The sequence below is a fragment of the Vanellus vanellus genome (genome assembly GCF_965231255.1).
Source record: "Vanellus vanellus genome assembly, chromosome: 3".
NCBI lineage: Eukaryota > Metazoa > Chordata > Aves > Charadriiformes > Charadriidae > Vanellus > Vanellus vanellus.
In genome coordinates, this window is record NC_138907.1 from 54,241,299 (window position 1) to 54,266,874 (window position 25,576).

At 43.5% G+C, this 25,576-nt stretch overlaps 1 protein-coding gene and 1 long non-coding RNA gene across 2 annotated transcripts; both read left to right on the forward strand.

Annotated features, from left to right (window-relative positions):
- Positions 1-6,886: 6,886 nt before the first annotated feature.
- Positions 6,887-7,753, forward strand: STX11 (syntaxin 11; the record flags this gene model as incomplete). The annotated part of the gene is made up of 1 exon (XM_082481344.1): positions 6,887-7,753. One exon carries the CDS (start codon positions 6,887-6,889, stop codon positions 7,751-7,753), a length of 867 nt encoding a protein of 288 aa, XP_082337470.1.
- Positions 7,754-13,670: 5,917 nt separating this feature from the next.
- On the forward strand, positions 13,671-21,544 carry LOC309669618. The gene is made up of 5 exons (XR_014268923.1): positions 13,671-13,718; positions 15,180-15,251; positions 16,559-16,700; positions 20,161-20,283; positions 20,544-21,544. It is a non-coding gene; the product is annotated as an uncharacterized lncRNA (long non-coding RNA).
- The last annotated feature ends 4,032 nt before the right edge of the window (positions 21,545-25,576 follow it).

Consider the following 25,576-nt stretch of genomic DNA (forward strand, 5'->3'; position numbering starts at 1 on the left):
CAAGCCTGCTGTTCTACCAGTGATGGACATGGTTGGGGAGACGGGGATTCGGTCTGAAAAGATGACTAGCACTCTGCTATGAGTCAATTAGAAGCTCTTTTGGAATGAGGAAAACCTACTGTAAACAATAGTCTCTTTTCCAAGTTAATATTGTCAAATCCTTTATTGGAAAAGATACTAGGCAAAATTACAAAATCTGTTCTAAGACAGTTGTTTCCCAAACAGAAAGGTACTAGAAAATTATGATTAAATCTGAGACTCCAGCTCTTAAATGAAAGGCTTCAGCTGCATTCAGCACATCTTTTTCCTATACATAACGCAGATTGTGCAATGGCAGCACACTGTTTGCCATGTAACCGAGTGTGTTCGACTCAGCCAGTCCGAGTGGATTTCCATCAGTTCTGCATCCTCCACAAGCAGCATGGGAAGTTACTGGAATGTGCTGACACACTCTTGGCTATGAAGTAATTCTGCCTGGGACCAGGGTATTTCCCAATTGTTCACCACTTGTTTCTTGTGTCACATCTATCATGTGCCATGCAACCAAGAGCAGATGTCATTCAGAGACAGGATGAGCCACGTGGCTTCATAGTGGGGCACCAAAGGACTTTCCGTAGTGGAGCAGAAAAGGACTTCTACCTTCTGAGGAAGAGAAGAATTGCTGATAGAAATTGCTTTTAACTGGTTTGTTTTGAAATACTTGTTGTTCCTCCAATAGGCCACTTCAACTGAAATAAAAGCTTTATCTTGTAAGGTCCTACTCCAGGCTGAAGGGATTACAGAGTAGACTTCTGATTATCCACAAGCTGGTATTAACTAACAGCTGCCCGTTGTGAATGCTGTAAAAAGAAAAAAAATGCACATTGGCTTCCTTCCCAGCTGCTGGTGATGAAATATAGACGCTGTGCTGAAACTGCTGCTTTATTTCACCATTTGTCCCCGGACTCGATGGTGTAGATATACAAATGTCAAAGCGGAAACAATCATATGTGTGCACCTTGTTTGTTTCTATAGAAATAACGTTTCATCCTTTCTTAAGTTATTTCTGCTTAGATAACAGGCTGCAGAGTATCAGTGCAGCAACGGCAATGTATGCTTGTAGTGCTGTGCACTGTGCTCAATTCTGTTACTGCAAATGGCTTCTTACGGCAAACGTTACAGTAGTTCAGGACTCCTGTTTGTATGTACACAGGGCTAATGGAAAGGGGCTTTACGTGTATGCACAGTTTTCGACTTTCAGAGTGGATTTCCTTTCCTGTCTGAAATCCCATGTTGTGCAGAGTAGTGTGGGGCTGCACTGCAACAGGACAGCTTGCGTCTTTCTCATGCATCATGGGACAGCTAGTCTTAGTGGTGATTAATGCCAAGAAGTAGCATGCTAACATGAAGCGATGACTACTGAACGCGTCCTCAGCTGACTGTACATGGTAGATACCTGGCTTCAAAGTTGTAACCTCCGCAGTCGTTACCTGGCCTGTGTTTCCTCTGTGTGAGTGTGGGTTTGGGTGTCACACCATGATGGACTGCAGGAGGAACTTGACTCTTAGAAGGCCAGATTTATCTAGCCCAAAAATACAAGCATGGAAGTACACGTTCCAGTTTGAATATACACAGATTTTAAAGGAAAATCAACCTGACAGCTAATCGATTAAAACACACACTCTTAGAATTAAGGTATTTTTATACTCTTTGGGCCGTTACTCCAGAGTACAGAGTAGTTGGTGTCTTGATATTCTGATGTGTTAGATGTACCTAAATAACCTAGTGCAAGTAGTTGAATATATTTATTTGAATGCATGTTCAAATTAGCAAACTTTTGACAAAAGGCTGAATAAAGAACAATTTCGACCGGACCTTTGGAGGTCGTCTAGTCCAGCCCCCCTGAAACCATAGACAGGTAATTGAGGTTGATGAGGGCCATGTCCAGTTGAGTTTTGAGAATTCCAAGGATGCAGATTTCAAAACTTCTCTGTGCACCTTGTCCAGTGTTTCTGAAAGTTTTTTTTATTCTCCCCCACTCCCCCCACCCCCCATCTGCTTGGCATTTCCCTTGTTCCCACTTGTCTCTGTTGCCTCTTGTGCTGTCGCTCTGCATCTCCATGAAGGGTCCACCCTTGCATTAGGTTGTTGGTGACAGCATCACGACCTCCCTTGAGCTTCCTGTTTCCCGGCTGAACATTCCCAGCTCTCTCAGCCTCTCCTCATACGCCAGGTGCACCTCTGACCATCTTGATGGCCTCCCTGGACTCACCCCAGTGTGTCCACGTCTCTTGCGCTCAGGAGCCCCAGCACAACACAGCACTCCAGATGGGGAGACTGAGGGGTCACTTCCCTCGACCACTTTTGCTCCTCCAGCCTGGGATGCTGTTGGCCTCCTCTTCCACAAGGGCGCATTGCTGACTCATGTTCAACTTGATGTCCACCAGTACCCCAAGGTCCTTTTCTGCAGAGCTGCTTTCTAGCCAGGGAGCCCAGCTTCTACTGCTGCTCTGGGCCCTATAAGGGAGAGGTTGCCACTCATTTTGAAGAATGAGTGCTGAGGCTATCCTTAACAACTAGTAATGTACTAGGTATTAATGTATTGCTGTTTTAATTGCAAGCGATGCTATCAACATGTATGTAGATGCAAACTTTCCTGAGTAACAACAGCATCTGATAAAAGAGGTCGTGTTCTAAATACTGATCTGTTAAGCTGAAATTTTCCAAATGGCTGTTCCCCCCTGCTCTCCTGTGCTTGTCTGCTCATTTCTTTCAGCTCTTTAGTGTCAGTTCTGTCCCTGACACTATCAAAGGAATGCCTGGAAGTTATTGTCCTCTCTTGGGAACATCTGGTTCCCCTTTGTTTGAAATGGGAATTTGAAATGGGGAAAGACCTCTGTGGTGGCGTTGCTGTTTTCCTCATGAAAAATTCCTAAAACTTTGCCAAATTGTGAGTCTCTCAAAGCAGCAGTTTGCAAATGCCCTAAATAAATTGACTGTGTTCCTTCAGCAAAAGGTGCTCAAGAAAGCTAAAATCTAAACATTTTCTTGAAACTCACAGATCTCTTTGGCCAAATATTGCAAATGCTAACTTACAGAGTAATGGAGCATGCTCTGGCACAAAGCTGAATAGGTGTCATCTGCAATTTGTGGTGTTCGTGGCCTAATATGATGCTGAAATACAGGCAGAAAGTCATTCTCTTCCTGTCCTCCATCCTGCCCAGCCTCTGTAGGGTAGATAAGGAAGAGCATCTTGAAAATGAGAAGCTGAAGTGGGAAGCAGACTAGTTAATGCACTTTAGAAACAGACAGAAAAAGACAGGCTCAGGCAGAATGAAAGAAAATGTTGAAGTCCCTGTTTTTGCAGGACTCTGAAGTCAGGCTTGAAGAAGACGGCATCCATTTGTTAGGACAAAAATGGGATCACTTTAGCTGTGGAGCCATTACTCTGACGGGTACAGGTCCTTAATGCAGAGTTAAAAGATCCTAATGTTGACCACCTTGAATGTAAGTTTTAGTATGTAGTTTGAAATAACGTAGGCTTTTAGAGCTAAGCACTCAAACACTGGGAAACCCCATGCTGAAGGTTGTCAGCGCAACTGTAATTTCATCCCTCTGTTCACATTTAGAATTGGATTCTGCTGGATCACGGAGATCGTGGGTGATGCTGTACGTATCATTGGAGATGAGCTTCTCACAAGTGGCCTTGATCCATGTGTTCATTGACTGATGTCCAGCTTGCTACTCCGTGATCTTACTCAGCAAAGCACCCAAGGCTTGCAGCAGTGACCATAGTCAGAAGGAACTGACTTCTGAACGTATCAGGTACAAAGAACTGTGCTTCAGGTGTCTCAAGTGGGCATCATAACTCATCAAGAGTGATAGCATTATCCTTAATCAACTCTGGGCTGAAACCTCTGTCTGTGGATGGGGCTATTAGATCTGGCCTCCCCCAAAAGAGTGTTGCAGTTTATGGAGCTTTCCAGGGATTTCACAGGAAAAATCCCTGAGGAAATGAACAGTAGTGACATGGTAAATGAGATATCTGTACATGAACTGAATGATAGGTATTAAATTTTACATTGTACAACTTTTATTCAGCACGTACAGACTGTAAGCAGAGACTTTGTGGAAGTGATAGGACATTGGCCAGTGTATAATTGCACTATGTTCCTACGTGTAGGCAACATCGTGGTGCAATCTGAGGCCGCACTTGACAGCTCCTTATTCTTCTTTTAATGCTTCACTTTTTAACCTTTCGTGTGGTATTAAAAAAAAAAAAAAAGTGGCATTTTTGCAGAGATGCTGCAGAATTAGTATACACGTGAACTTACTACAGCATTAGTATTTTCATGTTGTGGATTACCATGTATTTCCTTCTCTATTCCTTCCTATTTTTATTTTATCTAACACCTTAAAATAGTTCTGGGTGAGCAAGACAAATTTTTGAGGGTAGGGGCAAGGAAGGATAGACCTATTCCTACAAAATTATGAGTTTATTATGCAGTAGCTCTTACTCGGTGTGGTTTTCTTTTGTATTTTCTTTGTCAAGCACAAAAAATAAAATGTAATTAGTGTTGAGCCAGTTGTCAGCCTGCTCTCTGTGGAAAGCTGATGAAATTCAGTTTTTCCAAGTTCGAGGAATGGTAAGCACAAAGGCAATGTAGTCCTGCGTGCATATGATTTAGTTTACACGAATAGCACCTTGCTGCTGTGGACTGTAATTTTAAAGTCATAAAAAACATTGTTTACTGTTTCCAAATGTAGATGATAAATACAAAAAGAATAAACTGCCGAACTCAACGCATGGTAGTTTGAGGATCAGATTAGAAGTGGGAGGATCATCAGCTCTGGGGAAGCCAGTAAGAGTCAGGAATGCAGTCAGATGAGCAATGTGGCTGGTTTTCAGAGCCACATTTACATCTCAGGTGAAAAGCAACTCAGAAACAGTGATTAGAAGAGATTTAAATAACCCTGAGATTGCTTGATGCCTTTATTTGTTCCCTTTCCACCACACTGTCTAGAAAATGGTCCACTGTTGCCAGCTAGGAAGGGTGGATGTTCTCACTGTCTCAGTGCATCTAGGCAAACTTGGCCATACAGTTTTAAAGCCAAGTAAACCTGACTTTTAATCTGCACCGCACTTTTTTTTTTCTTTTAGAGGGGGATTTTTCATCTTGATGTTGTGGCATGAGGTGAAAGTCGATTTTATTATTGCTGAGGGAGGAGGTGGAAAACCTTTCATTTCCTGAAGCTTTCTCTATATGATTGAGTTGAATCTATGTGGCTTATGTTTTAAATTCAAACAATTATCTTACACGTGTGGATTCCTGAATGAAAGCTCTTCTCTCAGGATCTTAATGTACTTTCTTGGTTTACACTGCTTGTAAAAGAATTGGTTTAAGTTGAAATTCACTTTTTTGCTTCAGTCTAAATGTGATGCTAATCAGGACACTTCTCAAGACCAGTATATATCCCCAATGAACTATACGAGCCCAAGAGGCTGTGTCTGTGATGGAATCTTTCCCATCACCTCCCTAACACCTTTAACACATCTAACAATCCCATGAAAAAGATTATAAACTTGCAGTTTTAATTCACATTAGATCTAGGCCTATTATACTGGGTATGTACACATGCGACTTTCCTTAGTGTGGGAATAATTGATGGTCCTATGAAGGGACATGTCATTCATGGTGGATAGCATGTTTGTAAATGCTGTGAAGATACTTTAATTCCTGGAAAAACAAAAATGAATTCTCCAGACACAGAGATCTGGAGATGTCCAGCTTGGTGCTGCTTCTTAACTTGGTTCTCTTTCTTATTAATTTAAATGAGGTCATGCAACGTACAGCTTTTGTGATGGGAAATTTTCAGCTTCCTGCTTGCCGTAACACTTGCTGCAGGGTTCTTGCTGAAGCTTTCAGATTTCATTTTTTGCAAAGACTTTAGGTCTAGAGTTTAAAGTAAACAACATACTTAAAGAAGACATATATTCTGTTATCACGTAACTGGTCTGTACAGATTACTCATTCTGCGGCTTTTTAATGAAACTTTTAGTTAAGTACATCTGAGGCAAACACATAGAAAGCAGATCCTGATCTGGAACAACAGTGTTATTTTATTCCTTCAGCAGGATGTTTCCATCATACAAAAAAGAAGGGTTGGATGGATGGTTTTACTTAAAAAATGCTGCTATTGCTGTGTTGTTTTGTTTGATGCCTGGTACGCTATGATCAATGATAGCATCTACAGACCCTAAACTTGCCCTTTCTATTTATTTTTTTTTTTATTCTGTCTTGATACTTTTCACACCATTTCTCAAAACTTTTCTTTCCCAACTGTATTGGTAAATGCCGTTTCTGTTTCTGAGAGGCTTCCTACTCTTCTCTCAGGAAAAGCAAGCTTAGAATGGCAGAAGACTTGTGACATTTGAGGCCGTTGATGTGATGAAGGGTCAAGATCTAGAGGAGACTTCTCGAGTGAGCAGTGGTGGGAAGCGTTCAGTTATTAACATGTTTACACATACCAATAGCTGAAGGCTTCCTATTATTTGCTCAAGAGTTTGTTTTTTTCTCAAAGCGAAAGACTGGCATTTTTTGAGGATTGGGGATTTTCTTATTATTCTTTTGGATTTGTCTTCAGCATTTGTTGTTTTCTCTCTTGTATTTTTTAGTTTCTAAGCTCTGCAGTTTCTAGCACCGGAGTTCTGGATCTGAGATCCATCACTGTATAAAATATTGTGAACAAATTTAAAATCTGGTATTTTGGGTTATCTTTGATGTAGTTATTGATGTTGTAGTTATAACTATGATGTAATTATTAGTTATGAACTTTCAACCCTTGTAAACCAATATTTTATTTACTGTAAACTTCTTTTCTTCTGTTCCTCTGTTTTCCAGGCAGGATGAAAGACCGGCTAAATGAGCTGCGTGAATTTGCCAGATTACACAACCAACAGTTTTCTGATAGTGAGGATGATGAAAATTCACCCCGCGATGTTCTCCTTTATGAGACTGATTATGCCTTGGAAATTCTTCATAAAGACATACAGAACATCCGGACAGAAAATGACCACCTAAAAGAGGATGTCAAGCGGCTCAGAAAGCAAAACAGCCGCTTCCTTACTTCCATGCGCCGTATAAGTAGCATCAAAAGAGATACTAATTGTATTGCCAGAGACATCAAGGCCCGTGGAGAAAGCATCCATAGGAAACTCCAGATAATGAGAGATTTCAGCGAGGATGCAATAACAAAATACGGGGCTATGTCTGTCATTGCCAGGGTAGCGAAGAACCACTACGTTGACCTCATGCATGCCTTCCAGAAAGCTATGTTTGAATACAACGCAACGGAGATGAACCAACGGGAGAATTGCAAAATTCGAATTCAGCGGCAGCTAGAGATCATGGGCAAGGAAGTTTCTGGCAACCAGATTGAGGAGATGATTGAGCAAGGCAAGTGGGACGTCTTCTCTGAGAATCTCTTGTCAGATGTTAAGGGGGCTCGCTCAGCCTTGAACGAGATAGAGACACGTCATAAGGAGCTGGTGAAGTTAGAAGGTCGCATTAAGGAGGTTCATGAGCTCTTTCTGCAGGTGGGCCTGCTAGTGGAGGAACAGGCGGACACCTTCGATGTCATTGAGATAAATATGCAAAATGTTGAGGACTATGTAGGAGACGCTAAAGAGCAAGTGAAGAAAGCTTTGGAATATAGAAGAAAACACCCCCTCAGAACAATCCTCTGCTGCTGCTTATCCTGTTGCAGAAGGTGACTATCCCACTGAAGCTATCACAGACTGACTCGAATGTCTTCAAAATGAGGTGTTCTTTCCAGTGACTTTTCTGTAATGACAACCCCTAGAAATGGGGGGGCTATTTTGCAGGGGGTTTTGTTCATTGCCTTTTCCAAAATGCGCTGAAGGCTGTTCTATTTGACAGCTGCTAGAAATGTTGATAAAACTATTTTTAATCTATTTTTAATTGAAATGTACTCTCTTGCTGTGACTGGAGGTGCAAGAAAATCTCTGCAATACTTGTTTCAGATAGGCAAGAAAGGAATGAATGATGGGCTGATAACTTAGCCTAGGGAAAATGAGAATTTTCAAAAAGTAACTATTCTTGTTTGTCAAAGTGAGTCTGCAGGCAGTGCAGCCTTACTGCCTGGAGCAACACAATACACCACAGAATCAGGAGGTTTCAATCTTAATTAGTTTGGAGCCTGCTCGATGCAAATACTTGAACAGATTTTTGCTCTGTTCATTTGACGAAATACTGAGCCTGTTAACAGGAGCAGGACACAGAACTAGTTTCTATTTCAACTGGATTTCCATCTGTCACGGATCTTAACAGAAGTAACTGCACCTTAAATTATAATATGCACGTTATTCTCCATTTGTGTGCAAGTGGTTGCTTTTCTCCATTTTGAGTACACACAGCTTTGGCAAGGTGGCTAGAAACACTGCAACACTGAGGCACCTCACTGACTTTTAACTTCAGCCACTCTCTGTACCCTTAATTTCAAAACTGCCATGCTTTTTTGCTTCTAATACATTTTTCTGCCAATTAACACTTCTGCTGGAAAAGATGCATGCAGTGGCCTCCTGCAGAAGCATCCCCCCCAAGAAGACAGCAGTTGGGGGCTGAAGAAAATCTTTTAGGGTCTCCTGTGCTGGCAGATGCACACAAGCAGTTTTAGAGGAAGGATTGTCCTGTCAATAGACTTTTATTTTTTTATAAGCATTGATTTAATATGGAATTTTTTATATATATTTTAAATAACATGAAGGATTAAAGCTATTAACATTCCATTTTACTGGTGTACAAAAACTAAGGCTTTTCTCCCATTAAGAGGAAATCTCCACCTGGGAAAGGCAATACAGTATTTCTTCAGTACACCTGAAGAAGAAAGAAAACATTCTAATGTCATTTCAGTGATCTTTTCAAGCTTAAAAGTAATCTCTCCTTCTGTGTAAGGGGAGTCTGCCCGCAGTAGGTTTGGAATATGAGGAGGGAATAGAAAATTTGCAGCCCTGGAAACCACTGAGCATTGTCAGTGAAGCATGGATTCATAAGGTCTGGCGAGTGATTATAAGCTCCTGCTTCTGGAGGTTTTCCAACTATACTATTTCTAAGTGGCTTCCTGATACACTGTGATCTACTGCTATCCTTTGAATTAATGCAGGACATTTTTTCAGAAGATAGTGACTTTTTTTTTTAAATCTCTGATCCTATTTGTATCTATTTTAATAAATATATTTAAACATTTCAAATATTTTGGATTTGGGAGTTTTCGTCAGGAGATGCACATCGCCATCTTCCCATACCAGTCGCAATCAAAAGTTTCCCTTCTGATCTTTTGCACACAAATTTTATATGTGAAAAACCACCCATACATTTCTTACTACTTATGTTGATATAACAAAACAGCAAAATGAGTTCAACTTCCAAACTTTCATATCCTAGTGGGAAATGCTTCTTTACCAGGAAGGCTTTTTTACACACATCATAGAAGCTAAATGGATAACTCTTCTCAGAAACAGAAAGTCTCTTTTGCTGAAGCACCTGTCTGTGATAACGTGGAAGAGTGAGGAACACTGATCTTCTAAACTAGAAGACCTTTTGATGTTCAATGATGTCCTGATGATATCATCATTGCGCTTGCCTGAGTACCTCCTCAACAACCCAATCTTCAAACTTGAAGTGGGAGAAAGGAGGGTGTTCTGGCATCATTACCAGTAGCTTTGGTGCTACTCAAGAAGACAAAGTTGTTTACTCCATAGGTACTGCCATTCAGTGCAATGGAACAGTGCATTTGTAGAGAAATACCGTAAACCTCCAAGGGCCAGCATATGGGCATAAATCAGTGAAGAATAAAATATGTATTTCATTTTGTCTGCATATTTTTAGCACTCACCAATGCTTTTGATAAAACTGTGTACATGGCTTTTTTGTTAGTTTATTTTTGCACATATTTATGTCTACAAATGAAATAAAAGATTTAATAAGACAAACTGAAAGTGCAGAGTGTTGTACATTGAATCAGCAGCTCTCAATAGTTTCTTGCACTGTTGAAGCTTAGTTTAAAAGCTCCTGGACTAGACTGAGTTGGTGAAAGGAGATTAAACAATGCCTTAAAAAAAGTCCTCCTAATACTTGTTGCCACAGTAAATCAAATCTGTTGCATATTGCAATAGACTTACAAATTTTCCTGTAAAACGCATGAAAAATTAGTTTCATACATTCTAAGATGATTCTCTACTGCAAGAAAAAATCAACTTTGTTCTAGGAGTTATGAGAGATCTTGATGATTTCATTAGTAGACATGCAAAGCTTTTATTTAAACCTTTAGTCCAATTTGAGGCACAGGGAAACAGAGTGAAAGCATGAAGAAGAGATAATTGTAGACCTTCTCTCCTGACTTAAGGCTGTTGATGCAAGGAAGAAACTGAGAATTATTGAAATACCAGCTTGAGACCCTTTAAAACTATTTTTAAGTCACATTGTGAATTACAGGCACTTAAAAAATTACTTCCAGTAACTGAAGAAATCATCCTCTTCCTTGCAAACGTGTTCATTGCTTAATACTATGGGGGGTTTTGTATCCTCCAGTTGTGTAAGAACTCAAATTTTCCCCACCCATGAACTTGCCTAGTCACAGTTAAACAGACTTTTGAAAAAAAAAAAAAAAAAACAAACAAAAAAAACCCAACCTGATCTCACTATAGCACTATAGTTGCAAAGACTCATGCCACAGGATGAGTGGAAAAAGATGATAAAAGTAGCTTGGTAATACGTCAGCATACTAATAACAGAAGCTGCAGAATGGACATCTTCATGCTTGCTAAGGAAAGCTGCCTTTTCATGCCGAAAGTCAGCACAACTCCTACGGAGATGTGCGTAGCATATCCTATGGGTGTGGTGTTTTTTTTTTCCTCTTCCCTCATGTGGCAAACCCTATAGCTGGATTTGAGGGGGGAGTAGTTAAAATGTGAGAGGGGCTGCTTTAGCTTTTAGAGTTGCTCTTACTTTGGTTTTGTGTCCTACTGAAAGCAGCAGAAGCTTCACAACTACTCCCCCTCCCTGAATCTCAGCCCTTCCTGAGGAGGAGAAAGGAGACCTGGCAATGAGGCGCACCTTGCTCTTTCTAAAATGTAACAAGAGCATTGCATAAAGATAAAAGAGAAAAAAATCCCCTATTACAAAATATAATGTTTGGTATATAACAGTGAACTTCCTGGATATGTGTACGAGTCTCCACCTTATGGGATCTGTTTTGGGTTTTTTTGAAACATGGTTTTAATTTTAGAGAAATGGCAGTGGAACAATTGTGACCTCGAAGCAAAGGACCCACTATGGACGCATGCACTTGAGCAGGCATCTTTCTGGCACGTGTCTTGAGAGAAACTTCTTGAAGTAAAGGTATAGCTCTTACTTTAAGACCCAGATATCTTTTTTTCTGGAGGCTGAACTAAGTAGCTACGCTAAACCGCAGCTTTTCTAATCTAACCTACATTAAGGATGTTTTGAATGCACAGCCCAAGTTGTATTTTATAATTTCTCGAAAACAAAACAGGTTCTCTAGTTTTTTGAGCCACAGGAGATATTTGGAATTGATCTGAAAAAGGAAAGAGCTGCTCATGATTGTGTTTCTATCTCTAGGAAAGTATCACAGATATGATGAAGGCAGGAAACAGTATCATTTAATAGATACTGTATGTGGTGATTACAATTAATCTATTTCTGATGCAATGTGGTTTTCACATGGAGCCATGGTATTTGTTTCTCTAACATGTGAGGAGGCAGTAGGAGATCTATCTTCTTCCATGTCTCTAGCGTATTATATAGTGTCTTCATGATAGCTGAGCCAAAGCCAGTAACAGCCAATGGAAGACAGTTCCACCGTCACACCTTACCGTACAGCACATACATTGTTAGGGAACAAAGTCTTAACAGGAAAATGTAACATTTTAGTATGTTTCTCAGAGATAATGTTAGGCATGAATAGAGAATAAGTTAACCTAACTGATGATATTTCTCTGCTCAGTACTTGCTGAAAGGCACAGCCCTACTGAACGGGGAGCAATGCTAGCTATGGCATGATGCCCATTGCAAGCAAATGATATGGTGTGGTAAGTTCCAGTCAAAGAGCTGTCCTTTCATTCACAGGCTCCAGAGTCTAAATAAAACTAAGGAAAAAGAATGCGTGAGTTTCACATCTGTTTTTCACATCTGCAAAATGTTAACAATTCACTTTTCTTGTGTGTGAGAAGTGTTTTTCCTTCACAACCATACCTAGTGTTGCTGGGGGCTCAGAGCACCAAGAGCTCCAGAGGTTAGGCACCACCTGCACCTGCAAATTTGAGGCCCAGACCCCTTACAGAGGGCCACCTTAAACCACAGTGTCTTAACAGCCGAGCAGGGGACGTGCTCCTGCTCTGCTTCAGGGGAAGCGGACAGCCTCCGTGCGCTCCTCCGGTTCGCTGGAGGCAGACTCAGTCCCGCGTCCCCGGCCTGCGCCGCACTTGTCTCTCATCCCTCGGGGGCAGCCTCAGTGGCGGCAAGGTTTGGTGGGATGGAGGATGTCCAGTTTCTCCTCTGGAAAAGGGGCAGTGAAGGCGGTGGGAGCCGGGCAGGGGAGGGCTGGCGATGGGTGGCGATGGGGCACTTTCCCCATCTGACAGGGGGAAGATGGATGGGTGCTCCCAGTGCAGGCACTAACTGGGCATATTGCAATAGGCGCTTCTGTAGACTGGGCATGCAGTCGTCATTGGCAAGAAATCTTTCCTCTCCTAATTAAGCACAGTAAGACTTTGGGTTTTTTCCCTTCTGTCAGCAAGCGAAGATAGATCCCAGGTAACAACTGGGCAGGAACAAGTGGAACGGCAGTACCTAACAGCGGGTTTCCCAGCAGCACCTCTCAGTTGATATTTCAGCAGGCAGCTTCGCCGGGGGAGGGCCGGGGGGGAAGTGGGGCTGTTTTCCTCCTTGGCGGGGCGAGCCTTATCGCCGTCGTTTCTCCACAGCTCTCTCACCGCCCCGACGAACCACGGCGGCACCGCCGCCCTCCACGGCTTCCCCCGCCCGGCCCTAACCCCGCGCTTGCCTCAGCCGGGGGAGGGGAAGCGAGGGGGAGAAGCCCGCAGCCCCCGCACGTCGCCGCCCCCGGCCCCGCCGCGGCCTGGCCCAGCGCCCCCCCGACGCCGCCGCCCGCACTCTGCCTTCAGGGGCGGGACCGCGCACCTCCTCCCCCCTTCCCCCTTCCGCTTCGGCCCTGGCGCCCGCCGGAGGCAGGGCGGCGGGGGAGGGACGTGTTACGTAGCGTCCCGGCCCGGAGAGAGAGAGGGGCGCGGGGCCCTGGGCCGGGCAAGGCCCCCCACCAGGCCGGGCTCTGTCCGCCCGCTCGCCCGCCCGCCTTCCGCTGCCGCCGAGAGGGGCCGCCCGCCCGCCCGCCTTCCGTTGCCGCCGAGAGGGGCCGCCCGCGCGCGCCGCTCTGCGCCCTCCCGCGCTGGAAATGAAAGCGGGAGGCAGCGGCGCGGCAGGAGTCGGGGGGGGGTGGGGCGGGGAGTCCCGCACTGGCCGGAGGGTTGAGAACGCGCGGGGTGCGGGCGGGAGCGGAGCCTTATTTGTAGGAGCGGCTGGGAGCGGTCTCTGTATCTGCACCAGGATGGCCGAGTGGTTAAGGCGTTGGACTTAAGATCCAATGGACGTATGTCCGCGTGGGTTCGAACCCCACTCCTGGTAAGTGGCGGGTTTTTTTTTTTCTTTTTTTTTTTTTTTTCCCTGGAGCCCCGTTACATGCTGGGGAGGGCGCGGTGCCCGATAGAGGCGCGGCCGTAGGGAGCCGCCGCGGCGGGAGGCAGCGAGGGGCGGGGGAGCGGCACCCCCGCCTGCGGGGCGGCCGTGCGGGGCTGCCGGCGCTTGGCGGCGTGAGCCGGCTCCAGCTGCGCCGCTCCGCCCCGCCCCGCCCGGCTCTGCTGGGCCACTGGGGACTGCCTTCAACCACCATAACTTTCGCTTAAAGTTGGTTTCGCAACTTAATTTTGAAGAGTTGGTTTTTTTTTTTAATTTTTTTTTTTTTTTGCATGTCATTCGCAGGCGGCTCGGGCCTGCGCCTCGGCGGCAGCTGCGGCCGTGGCATCCGCCGTTACCGGCGGCTTGGCGGGGCCGAGGGCGGGGGGTGACCGGCGTTGCCCGGGGGCGGCGGGCGCGGTGCCCGGCCCGGCCCGCCCCGCTGCCTGGTGAAGGCCCCGGGCGGGCGGCCAACGCCGCCGGGCGGAGTCCCGCCACCCCCACGGCGGTGGGTGTCGGCCGGGCAAGGTGCCGCCCCGTCGATTTGCCCTCTCTCGTCGGTGAGGCCGGTTCTCCTCAGAAGTGCCGGACGAGGGAACCGGCCCCGGGCAGCCATTCCTAAACACCGCACGCCAAGTTCTTCTCCGGAGGGGCGGCCCTCCCCCTCGGTAGGAGGCAGTAGGGCCGCGGGTCAGGGGCCCTGTGGCAGGCCGGGTGGGGGTTACCCCTCCAGCGGCGTCGGCTCCAGGTGGTGACTTTGTCGCTCTAAAGTGTAGTTTAGGTGGGGTTTGTGATACTTCACACACACCTCCCCCCCGTTCCAAGCGCTCTGAATATTTTGAAGACCCTACGACAGCCTGTTACAGTGCTTTTACAATGTTGTCGTGGTTTCAGTTCAGGATGAGTTAACTTTTTTATTAGCAGCTGGTGTGGGGCTATGTTTTGGATTTGGGATGAGAAATGCTGTCGATAGCACACTGGTGGTTTTGGTTGTTGCTGAGCTCTGGAGGCCTTTCCTGCTCTTACCACGCCACCAGCGAGCAGGCTGGGGGGGCACAAGGAGCTGGGAGGGGGCACAGCCGGGACAGCTGACCCCAACTGACCAAAGGGATCTTCCATGCTGCTCCATGCCATATGATGTCACGTCCAGCATATAAAGCTGTGGGAAGAAGAAGGAAGGGGGGGATATTCAGAATGATGTCACTTGTCTTCCTAAGTAATTGTTACCTGTGATGGAGCCCTGCTCTCCTGGAGATGGCTGAACACCTGCCTGCCCATGGGAAGCAGTGAATAAATTCCTTGTTTTGCTTTGCTTGCGTGCATGGCTTTTGCTCTACCTATTAAACTCTCTTTATCTGAACCCACGAGTGTTTTCTCACTTTTACTCTTCCGATTCTCTCCCCCATCCAGGGGCAGTGAGCAAGCAGCTGTGTGGTTCTAGCTGCCGGCTAGGGTTAAACCATGACAAATGTGAAAATGAGGGTAAGTACCATGTGCGCTAGGGTCTGGGATGAGGGTGTAAAGGACATCTGCGGGTGTCGAACCTGCTGAGGTGTCCCTGGCTGACCCCAGAGAGTGGAGGGAAGGCAAACCGTGCTTCTGGTGGAATGGCCCCTAGTGTTGTCTGTACCCTAAACTGTGCCAGGGGTTCAGCTAAACCTTAAGCAGAATGAGTGAGCAGGATTTTCAGACTAACCTCTGGGTTTTGTTTTATTTAGCAGGACAGATGTAGCTGCTGTTGTACATATTGCAATGTTTAATTTGCTATAGCATGGTTTTGTTGTTTGGGTTGGTTTTTTTTTTTTCCACACTAGTATTATTATGTTACAGAATATTGAAAGTGCAGGAAGTACAAATCGAGTGCAGACTGAAACATTTTTAAATATTAGTGTTTCCCAGAACATCCTGGTCTAACTCTAATGCAGGTAAGTGTTGTTTTTAGCGACCCTGTTCCTGATAATTAGAGCTAAAAAATTATTCTAAACTTTCAGTCCAAATATATCCTGTGGTGATACGGAGACCACATAAAGGATAAACTCTCAAGAGAGAGATAACTCATGTGCTTTCAATGCGATATGAAATAGAAGGTGAAATATTTCAGACAGGATTTTTTTATTATGTGCTACATAATATGATCTGGTATCACAAATGCAGACATGGTATAAACACAGAAATGTGATAGTCAAGAGGGAGTTACGGAGAGAAGTGTGGTCTGACAGTGAATTTCTAGAAAAGACAACATATATCTTTTTTGACTGTTCCTACAGTTAAATTGTAAATGCAGAACTTTTTAGAACTGTTCATTAAAAAGCAGTACTGCCAGGTTCAAAAATTAAGTAAATGTTCATTACTATTATTCATTAATGTACAAATTAGTAAATATGGGAGCATGTTTGAATGTACATTTTGCCTGTAATCTTGTAATGGAAAAATGCTGCCCTTGGAAAGCCACATCTTTGCATACAAATTGGGTAATTCTGCTTATGTGCTTATTTACGAACACGTTCATACACAAAATAAATGCTCATGTAGATTTTTGTGGATGCGGTGTTGATCCTGATGAAAAGCTGGTCCCAGCTATGTTGGTTACAGGATCAATTAGTGGCAACTATTCAGCATTGTGAGAAATCAAAAAGAAACATAAAAATACACTTTTTACAAGAACAGCAATAATTGACAAAAAAAAAAAAGGTAGTTTTTATGATAAAGCAATATAGAAAATGGGAGTTCTTGGTTAGAAAGGCTTCTGTTGCAGGCGTAGCCCTTTCCTGAAGAGATTTCTTTTGCAGAGAACTTCCCTTGGTTGTTTGGGGAAACTGTTCCCTGCTTCTTATAATGGCTTGTTAGAACACGTGCAGATCTGCAATGGAACAGAAGAGTCTTGAACCTTTCCTGCTCTCAAGAAATATCCATAGAATCTACTGACAACAAGTATGTCCCAACTGCTTCCTACACTTGTACATAAAAGGATAATCTGCTGGGGTTATTGGTTTCTATTCAGGTGAAGTGGCAGGGTGGTGTAACGTGGTTTAACTCAGAAGGTGACCATGATTTTGATTTAAGATTTTTGTTTTATCAAGCAGGTATTTCTCTTTGGTTTTTAATAGCTTCCTTGTTAAACCCTCATGAATTATTGGTGGTTGCCTTTGCAGTTTGACATTCTTGCATGCCCTCATTATACTCTGGCCTTTATTTCAAACAATACTGCTTTCCCTTGGACTCCGTTCTGTGGATGAGTTGTTTTTCCAGAAAGGTCATTATCTATAGGATCCTTGCCTCATTTGTTGAAGAAATTGGAAAAAGTATAGTGACTAATGCTAGAAACTTGAATGAAAAAGAGCTTTGTGTGCAGACAGTTGAATGCTACCCTGATGAACCAGGGGTGTTTCTTTTGCCACTGCGTTTCCTGTCTGATGAGGAGCCAGTCAGTTAAAATAGATTTTTCAAAAGCAATCACTTGTTTTCATGTTCCTTGTTTTGTGGTATCCATCTTGAGAATCTCAGTCGGATTCGCAGAAATGCAGAACTTTTGCAAACACAGGTGAAATCAATGTGTCACCTGTATTTTAAGCAGTCTCTGAAAAATTTCCTATTATATGTCACAGTTACTGGAGATATTTGACATTAATCTTTCCATACCTCAATTTCCCATTGCATAAAATAGAAGTAGTAGAAATAAACCATCTGCAAAATGGGCTGCTATGAAGTAAATTCATTCTTGTTCGTGAAGAATTCGGGTAGACGCTTACATAATCTCGTCACGTTAGACAAGCCCATGAGTAGAATATCAATGAATTCGGAAAATGACATGAAATAAATAAGGTGCGGAGCCACACCTTGAACTGTGAAGACCTTGCAAAGTTTTGAAGAACTGGTTAGCCAGCAAGCACCTCACGATATGTGCTGAACAAGGTGGGAGTCTTATAGGAAAACAGCAAGCCGTAGTTTATCTCAAAATTATGTCTGGCTTCATAAACAGAAGGCATATAACAGAAAGCATAAACATAAATCAATCAGAAGGCAACCTATTGCTGAAATATTATTGAGGTGATATTTCAGTGTAGTTTAATCCTTTTCAAAAACTTTCAGCGGCTTTTTTTTCAGTTATACTTTAGTGTGCGATGGAAGTATATAATTTGTTACTTCAGTTAAACCATTTTCCCCATCATTCCCAGTGACCGGTATCTCACATTGAGGAAAAAAGGTGTAAAAAGACTGTGAAATTCTTCATCTATTATATAATGCTGTATGTAGGATGATCAATAATCCTGATTCTCACCTTACAGACTTTATATTAGTCTGTAGTAAGAATCAGTCTCTTACATTAGTGGGAGTAACTGCATGGTAAAGTACTTGGTAATTCTTGAATTCTTCTCATTTTGGGGACCACGTGGTAGTAAAAAAAAAATTCTTATCATTCTTGGGACACTTGTTCAAAGATTACCACTGTATAATACAGATAGTTGTGTCAGTGTTTATACATGTGTCTTCATACAGGTTCATTTTCAACAGCTGCTGCGCTGTTTGTCTGCTGACTGCGTCAGATCTTACCTGCAGTTTGTTATAATCATTTCTGTTGGACTTGATAGCCGCAGCAACCAAGTGTCATTAGCAGCCTTAGTTCATTGTGCCTTCTTCTCCAGGGCATTACAACTCATACTCCCAAACAGATCCTTGCAACATTTTATTGCTTAACTATTATTCTTGGTTTTGATGAGGAAAAAGAAGAGATTTTTGCTAGGTTAGTTCAATCCAAGCAGCGAGCTCCAGGGAATCACACTGTGGTAGTACAGTGCACTGTGGCAGTACAGTTGGCCAACCTGACCGTGGCGTTGATAGAACGGAACAAGGGTCTGTGTGTCACTTACTGTGGTGCAAAGCCCTGCAATTTACTTAAAGTGCTGATGGAGGTAGGTTTACTCTTATGACTGATAGATGAGCCCTGCAAGTCTTGCCCCCAGCGTTACCCTGAGTGTTGCTCTCCCAGAGTTAGGATGGCCTAAGAGAGCCCTCAGAAGAGACCAGGTGCCCACCCTTCAGCTGCTCCAGTTAGTGACTGGCATTTGAGCTCAAAGCCGCCTTCATTGGCAGAGCAAAGGGCAATAGCTTTGCACTGGAGTGAAGGTCTATGGGCACGTGTTCCTTTTTGCCAGTTCTTATCAGGAGGAATATATGCAGGTGGTAACACTTTACATCAGCACAGTGTTATTACTGAATGATATTTCTGAAAGTGTTAAAAGACTCTCCGTCCACTAGATCACCTCCAGTTTGGGAACATTTTCCCTCGTGCTGGCTTTGCTATGATGGCAGCAGCCTCTGGAAGAAGGACAGAGCAGAGAAGTCATAATTTACACTACAGTGACAAGGTTCATCAGAGCACCCTCCTAAATGAGCGCACCGAATCCCCTAAAATTAAGGCAGCATAATGCAGAACGTTGCAGCTAATCTTAGGACATGGGCTTAAAGCACACTAACATGCTTTTTATCTGGGATTTTTTTTGTTGTGTTAAACTTATCTGAATGAATGGATTTTTTTCTTCGTTCCAGGGAGGAGTTTTTGTCTGAAGACCATAAAAATTGCATACACAATTCTGGAGACTTTTTTTTTTAAATGTGCAATTACAAAAATGCCTTTCTTCACCTAATGATTTTATGAGAAGAATGCATTTCCAGATTCCTTAATTTTCCTTGATTGCTGCTTCTCCTTCACCATCTGCCCAATTGTGACCTTCTTTCTGGGTTGGAAGTGCTACAGGATCTTTCCTTCAGTCCTTATCTGCCTCATTTTTAAGTGTTTGCTGAAGCGGTTCATGCAATTCTTGGCAAGAGATCACTCCCTGACCATGTGACTTGGTGGATTTGTGACACCTGTCTCTTGGTGTTTCATCATGTGTTGCAGACTTTTTCATGTGAATGTGGAGTCACTGTTGGGACGTATGGACTCCATTAATGAGTTGTTTTGCAGCTATTCCATGTTTAATGACTGGCGTGCACATGTATTTTAGTTTCACTTGCCCTGTCTTATAGCTCTGTTGCTATTTTCTGTCACACTCCCACCTTTTGCTTTTTATGTGCATACCAAGAAACAGATCCAGCTGGTCTAGCAGTTAGCTGCTGCTGAAAGAGGCAGAGACGCTGTCTTTCCCCTGCCCTGGCTGTACTGCATGTTCCCACTGCTTCCCTCTTGCGTCCCTCAGTCCTTAATTGTCAAGTAGTATGTAACAACAAACCAATTAATTTAATGTTACTTGGATCTAAAATTAATCTCTGAGATTATCTCACTGTAAGAATTTCTCTGTGAAGAAGTGAGGCATTGGAGACAATTTTTCACGTGTTTTGGGCTCCCTAACTTAGACAATACAGATCCGCTGAGTGGTTTTATTCATCACAGAATAGCAGAGGCTGGAAGGCCCCTCTGGAGATGGTCTAGTCCACCCACCAGCTCAGAGGAGGGTCAGCTTGAGCAGTTGGGCTTTGAATATCCCCAAGGATGAAGACTCCACCACCTCTCTGGGTAACCCATGCCAGTGTTTACCACCTTCACAGTAAAAAAAGTTTTTTCTAATGTCTTAAAAAGAAGTGTGTTCTTGTGTTTAAGGCGTGTTCTTGTGTTTAAGGCGTGTTCTTGTGTTTAAGGCGTGTTCTTGTGTTTAAGGCGTGTTCTTGTGTTTAAGGCGTGTTCTTGTGTTTAAGGCGTGTTCTTGTGTTTAAGCTTATCTCAGACTTACAGATCTGCTTGTAAATCTTAAATGATTTTGTTTTCTCTGTGCTTAGATTTTTGTTCCTAACCATCCCAAGATAAAATGAAGGAACTACAAATGCCACAACACGTATGGGGACACCCACTGGATACATGGAATTGCTGCCATGTATGTTTTACTGAGAGCTCTATTGAGAGAAGAAAAAAACCTCTTCAAGGATCTAAGCAGATGCTTCATTTTAGATACTGAAAGTGACTTTTTTAACATTTTTTTTATCCAAATAAAGACCAAGGGAGTGCAATATTTTGTTTATAAATATGTACAGTTAGTTTCCTGTAAGAAATGAGCACCTGTGTCTGGTCTTAGTTTCTTGGAAGTCAGAGTCCTGTTAGAGCATCACTCATTGGAAGACCATTCTGGTATCACAATTAAAGTTCATGATCTGCAGGTTAGACTACTGTGATTTGATCCAAGGTTTCCTTTAAAATGATGTGGGAGCTACAGCATTAACAAATGAAATCTGTCTATTGAGTTGAGGGAAGGTAATGCAACCGATAGCGCTCACCTTCATTCAGTGCTATTGTCTGGCAACCCAATAACTACAGGTAAAAATTCTGATTCCTGCGTTTCCATAGGTTTAGTAACTTCCTGAACAATCTTTGATTACTGGCTGTGGCTAATTATTCCTCGTCCTAGATACAGAGGCTGCCTCTGAATGAGGAATTGGAAAGAGTCAACATCGTTCAGAAATCCCATTTATGTAATGCTTTCCAAATCCTTTTGTTACTATATTCAGAACAGAAATAATTTTAATTACTATGACTTCTATCTTTTACCATCATGTTTTAGATTGGTTTTTTTTTTATTATTTTGCAGGATGCTTTGCTTTGCTGTGAGAATAGCTTATTTCTTGGCTAAATGTAGTTTTAATTTTTATGTAACTAATCTGTATCTTTATAGCACTATGACAGTGCAGGTTGTATCTATGCCAGTTAACAAATCTTGTAGTGTTCTGTGACTGAAAACAGACTGAGACATGCCCAACCTGTTGAACTGCATTCATTCAGGTGACCTGCCCCAAAAGTTATTTTGACACATCAGTAAAGAAGAAATACTAAAAGCAACTGGATCCAGTTTTTGTGGTGTTTCTGCCTGCCCTGACCCTCTGAACAAGATATTTTTCTACGAAAAAGAATTATTGGGTAAGACAAGAATTGTATGGTATAAACACAAGTCAAATTTCTTTAAGAGGAGAAAGCAGTTAATGCCTCCCAACAGAGAGTGCAGAGAGACAGCACGGGTGAGATAAGGTTTCTGCTCTGTATGAAATTGTTAGGGGGAGAGCTCGGCCATCAACACAAGAAAAAGGACCTGTATGACAGAAAGTAGGGTGACTGTATCCAGCTGAAATATTAACAGACTTGAGAGTGTTATGAAAGATGAGATAAGAATGGGGTGGGATTGGGCATCTCCGAACTATCACTAAAATGCTCTAAACCCAAAAGTTGTTGTGGTTAGAGATTCTTTTCCTATGCGTTTTTCTGTTGCTTTTCTTGGTAAGTTGTCTCAAAGAAGGGTTTAAGTAGAGCTCCAGAGTGCTCCTGTTTTAGGTTGGGCTCTGCAAAGAATGTGTCAGGAGATCTTATGGTGCATGGTGGTACCCACGGCCCCCAAAAGGAGCCTCTATGGGTCCTTTAGAGACAGAGTTAGAGACTGCTGCATATTCACCTGGAAGTCCTTAACAGAATTGTCTCCATAGCCAGGAATTGGGCCTAGATTGTTATGTTAACTTGTCTCAGAGTGTTGTTTTATTATTTTTAACAAAAAATATTATATCAAGGTAACTTCAACTGTTAAACTGGGATGTGTATAGTTTGCATTGTACATTGTTTCCTTTTATGTACTGTTTGTCATTAACAATCTTGGCATGACTGCTTCCCAGGTAGTAAATATATTCTGGCATAATTAAAGCAGTTCCACTTCCTTCACAGGCAAAACCTCAGAGATGGTATCTCTGGAGGGAGATGTAGGAACTGACCAAGAGGTTGCCAACTGCTATTTATCTGTTAACCAGTACGTCAGGTACCATCTTGCTGAATTGCCATCCCTGACCACCTCTGTATTAACATTTACGGTGACCTGCGCTGGTCCATAGGTCATTACTTTGGCAATTGTAAAAATGTTGTTATAAAAAAAGACTATTTTTCCATCTTATTTTTTTAGTAAGTACAGGTAAAAAAAAGGATTCAGAGAAAGCAGTTTGAACTCTTGTGTTTCATCTTTGTGAAAATCCATGTAAAACAATATAACTTAATTAATTCTTAACAAGGTAGCTGACTTCCTTTAGCAAGGTATCCGTATGGGATGCACATCTGAGGATATACCCAATTAGCTCTGCCACTGCAGCCAATGTTTATGGACATAAATTCATGGATACTGATCCTGTTCCTGCCACTGTGTAAGCAGATTGTTAGTCGCTGAAGTTTTGGACGGGCACAGAAGCCTGTTTCTCTAATTGAAGTTGTAGCATCTGCACAATAGTTGTACACTTAAAATTGCTGTGCCTCAGTGTCACCTCCCTTTTGATCTTCAGACCAGCACAAAATGAAAATACAAGCAGTTCAGGCAAAAAATCCATTAAGGCCTGTAAAGAGTACAAGGTACTACAGGGCTTCTAGTAGAAGGGCAGGGCTACAATGTTTTTCCTATTTCACAGGAATGTTGTAAGAGGCATCTTAACAGTATGTGACGCAAAGGGACGTAAGTCTATACGGCTAAAATCAAGTTATGCATGAGCAGTTGGCCTCTGCAGACGAAGAGATACAGGTTGTAAAGTGTTTGGAAAGCCCTTCTATGCCATCGAATTATTTAAATTGTGGAGTATTCTGTGGGCAGTATTAGAGCTACAAAAACTAGCCTGGCCGTAACTATGTAAGGGATAAATTATATAGAACTTTTAACTCTTGACTGTTTGGAAAATAAAGGCCCAATTTTCACTAACAAGGTTGAACTGGATGATTTCTTTTGGAAAAGCACTTGGATCCTTTTTTTCTGTGTTTTACAAAAATATGGATGTTTCAGGTGGCTGCTGCATTCTATATTTGAGCCTTTATTTGAAAAAAAGATTCAAGGATAACAAATTCTAGTACAAATATTTGGGGAATACCTTGTTTATTTCCAGGACAAATATTATTAAATGGATTTGACAGAGAACCATCCAAAGATGAATTTTACCAGTAACAGAAAAACTTTCTAAAAGGAATGCTTCTCATCAAGCATAATCATACCGCCTAAACAGACATGATTTAGTGAGATGACTGACTGTGAACCTAGCCATAACAGAAGCTTGTATTCCTTAGTTACTCAGATGGGCTCTGGATTTAATTTGACAATTTATTTTATTTATGCTAAACTCCTTTGGGAGTGAAATAGTGTTCCACGTTGGTTCCTTCTCATGTGTTTTTCTAAGTGGCAGTGTCTGTTTTATAAGTGGTATTGCAAATCAAAATGAGCTGGGACAAGAGGCAGGTCTGTACCCAGCCTCCCACTCCGAGCTGGCTGTGACAGCACTGTGTTGCTGTGGGGGAACGATTTTTTTGGAGGATGATGACTCTGCAGAGGTAGTGAAACAGCACTCCTGCCAGAGCCTGTTGTGGAGCAGCTGGGACCCCTTCCTGGCCCCGCCAGGCTACGGTGTCTGGGGGGTACCTGTGCAAACCACCGATCCTGGACTGGGTCCGTCAAAGTGGTATTGCAGCACTTTCCACCTCCTCTTTTTGTACCATGCTGCGTACGCCTAGGAACTGCAGCAGGGAGTTAAGTTCCTTGAGCGCAGTGGAGGGAAAAAAGCAAAAAAGGCAGTGGTTGAGGGGAGAACAGGCTGTTTGTGGCAAGGCGGTGTCATGCTATGCAGGGGGTAGGAGCCCTGAAATACCAGCTGCTCTTTGAACAACTAATGGAAGCCCCCTGGTGCAGCAGAGCCCAGCCTGCCCGGGAGCATGGTGGGCAAGTGATACTCAGCCCCTGGCAAGGGCAAAGACCACCACTGCCCTCCTGGGGTAAGTGGAGATGGGTACGGGGTGGCCACAGGTGGGGAAAGTGGGCAAAAAAAAAAAAATACATCCTGCACCACTTCTGGGAGGGGATCCTTCCCCTCCCCATTGCTTTCATTGCCTGTCAAAGGATTGGTATATCTGTTCTGATACCTTGTATTAAACCCCAGATTTAGTCTATAGGTGCGGAGATGACTTTTGAAAGGAATGAAGTGGCTTACCATCAGCGATGCTCCCTTCTCCGCAGGTACAACCAACTCCTATATAAGAAGGGGGGCAGAGCTGAGCAGGGGCGGGCAGGCTGGCTGATGTGTCTGGATGCTTTAGGAGTTACACCTCTGTACGGTTTGATTACTGAATCATGCCCCTGTCTCTCTGTTAGGTGGCAGAAGTGTATTTCAATCAGGGATTTGCATCAGGAAGCAAACACTGTGGTTCAGCTACCATGGCTGGGGAGGGCTTTCCAGGCAGGCGGGTGTGAGAGGTGTGATTAAAACCCTAGTGTGCTTTATATCAGGTCCTCGTTTTTTTGTATGATCCTGCTCTCACCAAAGTTAGCGGGAGAATTCACCCATTTAAATGGTGCTTTCATGGGCATGGCTTGCGTTCATTTTTGTCATGTTGATCTGCCCTTTGTTTTTTTGCCCAGGGGCCACCCGGCTGGTGGCTGGTGGACCTCCTCAGGTGCAAGAAGCAGACGGCAGGGGAGTTTAAAGGTGCTTCTGACAGTCCAGCAGTTTCACAGTCGGTCTGGACGGCCCCAGAGAGCTCAGGGAGGAGCACAGGTGGGGTCCGGTCATGGGCAGAAAACGCTGTTGAGCTTCCAGCCTTACTGAACAGCTGCTGGTTTTTAGTTGCTTCACGGGAGAAAGGAGCAGAGTGTGGGAAGGTGACACTGGCAACATCGCCTATGATTTAGGGTTGCACAGCCACACGTCAGGGGGTCTGAAGGCTGCCCGTGTATGAAGATTATTGGCACAAAGTCTGGGAATCGTGCAGAGCTTCAGGCATGTCCCGCCTTATGCAGAGCCGGAAAGCAGCCCGAGGGCTGTAA